Source organism: Neopelma chrysocephalum, unplaced genomic scaffold (genome assembly GCF_003984885.1).
Source record: "Neopelma chrysocephalum unplaced genomic scaffold, ASM398488v2 Primary Assembly neopelma1_357, whole genome shotgun sequence".
NCBI classification, from domain to species: Eukaryota; Metazoa; Chordata; class Aves; order Passeriformes; family Pipridae; genus Neopelma; species Neopelma chrysocephalum.
In genome coordinates, this window is record NW_020898021.1 from 115,375 (window position 1) to 115,812 (window position 438).

A 438-nucleotide genomic window follows, 5' to 3' on the forward strand; every position below is an offset into this window, starting at 1 on the left:
CCCCGGCCCGCGCCCGCCGCCTCCGGTGGGCTCCGGCGCCCAGCGAGAGCTGCCGCCCGTCCGCCCGCTCGCTGTCTCGGCGCGGCGGAGCGCGGCGCGCTCGGAGCCGCCCGCCCGCCCCGCCGCGGGGGGGCCGGGCCGGGCCGGGGAGGGGAGGGGGGAGGAGGGAGGGGAGGCGGGCGGGGGTGTCGCCCTCTGCTCTCATCCATCTTCCGCACATCACGGTCGAGTTCCTCCTTCAGCGCCCGCTCCGCCGGGGCAAAGCGCCCCGCTCCCCCGGCGCGGCCGGCCCCTGGGAAGGCGCCTCCCCCTCCCGCCTCATCAGCTGTTATTAATGGTGATTGATGATTAGCAATTACGGGGCCAGCACAAGGGTGCTTTTGTGGGGACGGGACGGGGCCGCGCCGCTCGGCACGGCCCTCCCCGGGATCACGGACG

The 438-nt window shown here is 76.7% G+C and overlaps 1 protein-coding gene across 1 annotated transcript in view; it reads right to left on the minus strand.

The window, feature by feature from the left end:
- The window catches only part of LOC113978690 (homeobox protein GBX-1-like), a 7,444-nt gene extending 7,235 nt beyond the window's left edge, over positions 1-209 (minus strand). The window contains 2 exon segments of the mRNA XM_027705821.1: positions 2-92; positions 95-209. Of these exon segments, the coding sequence (XP_027561622.1) occupies positions 2-92; positions 95-209 (206 nt within the window).
- Between the last annotated feature and the right edge of the window lie 229 nt (positions 210-438).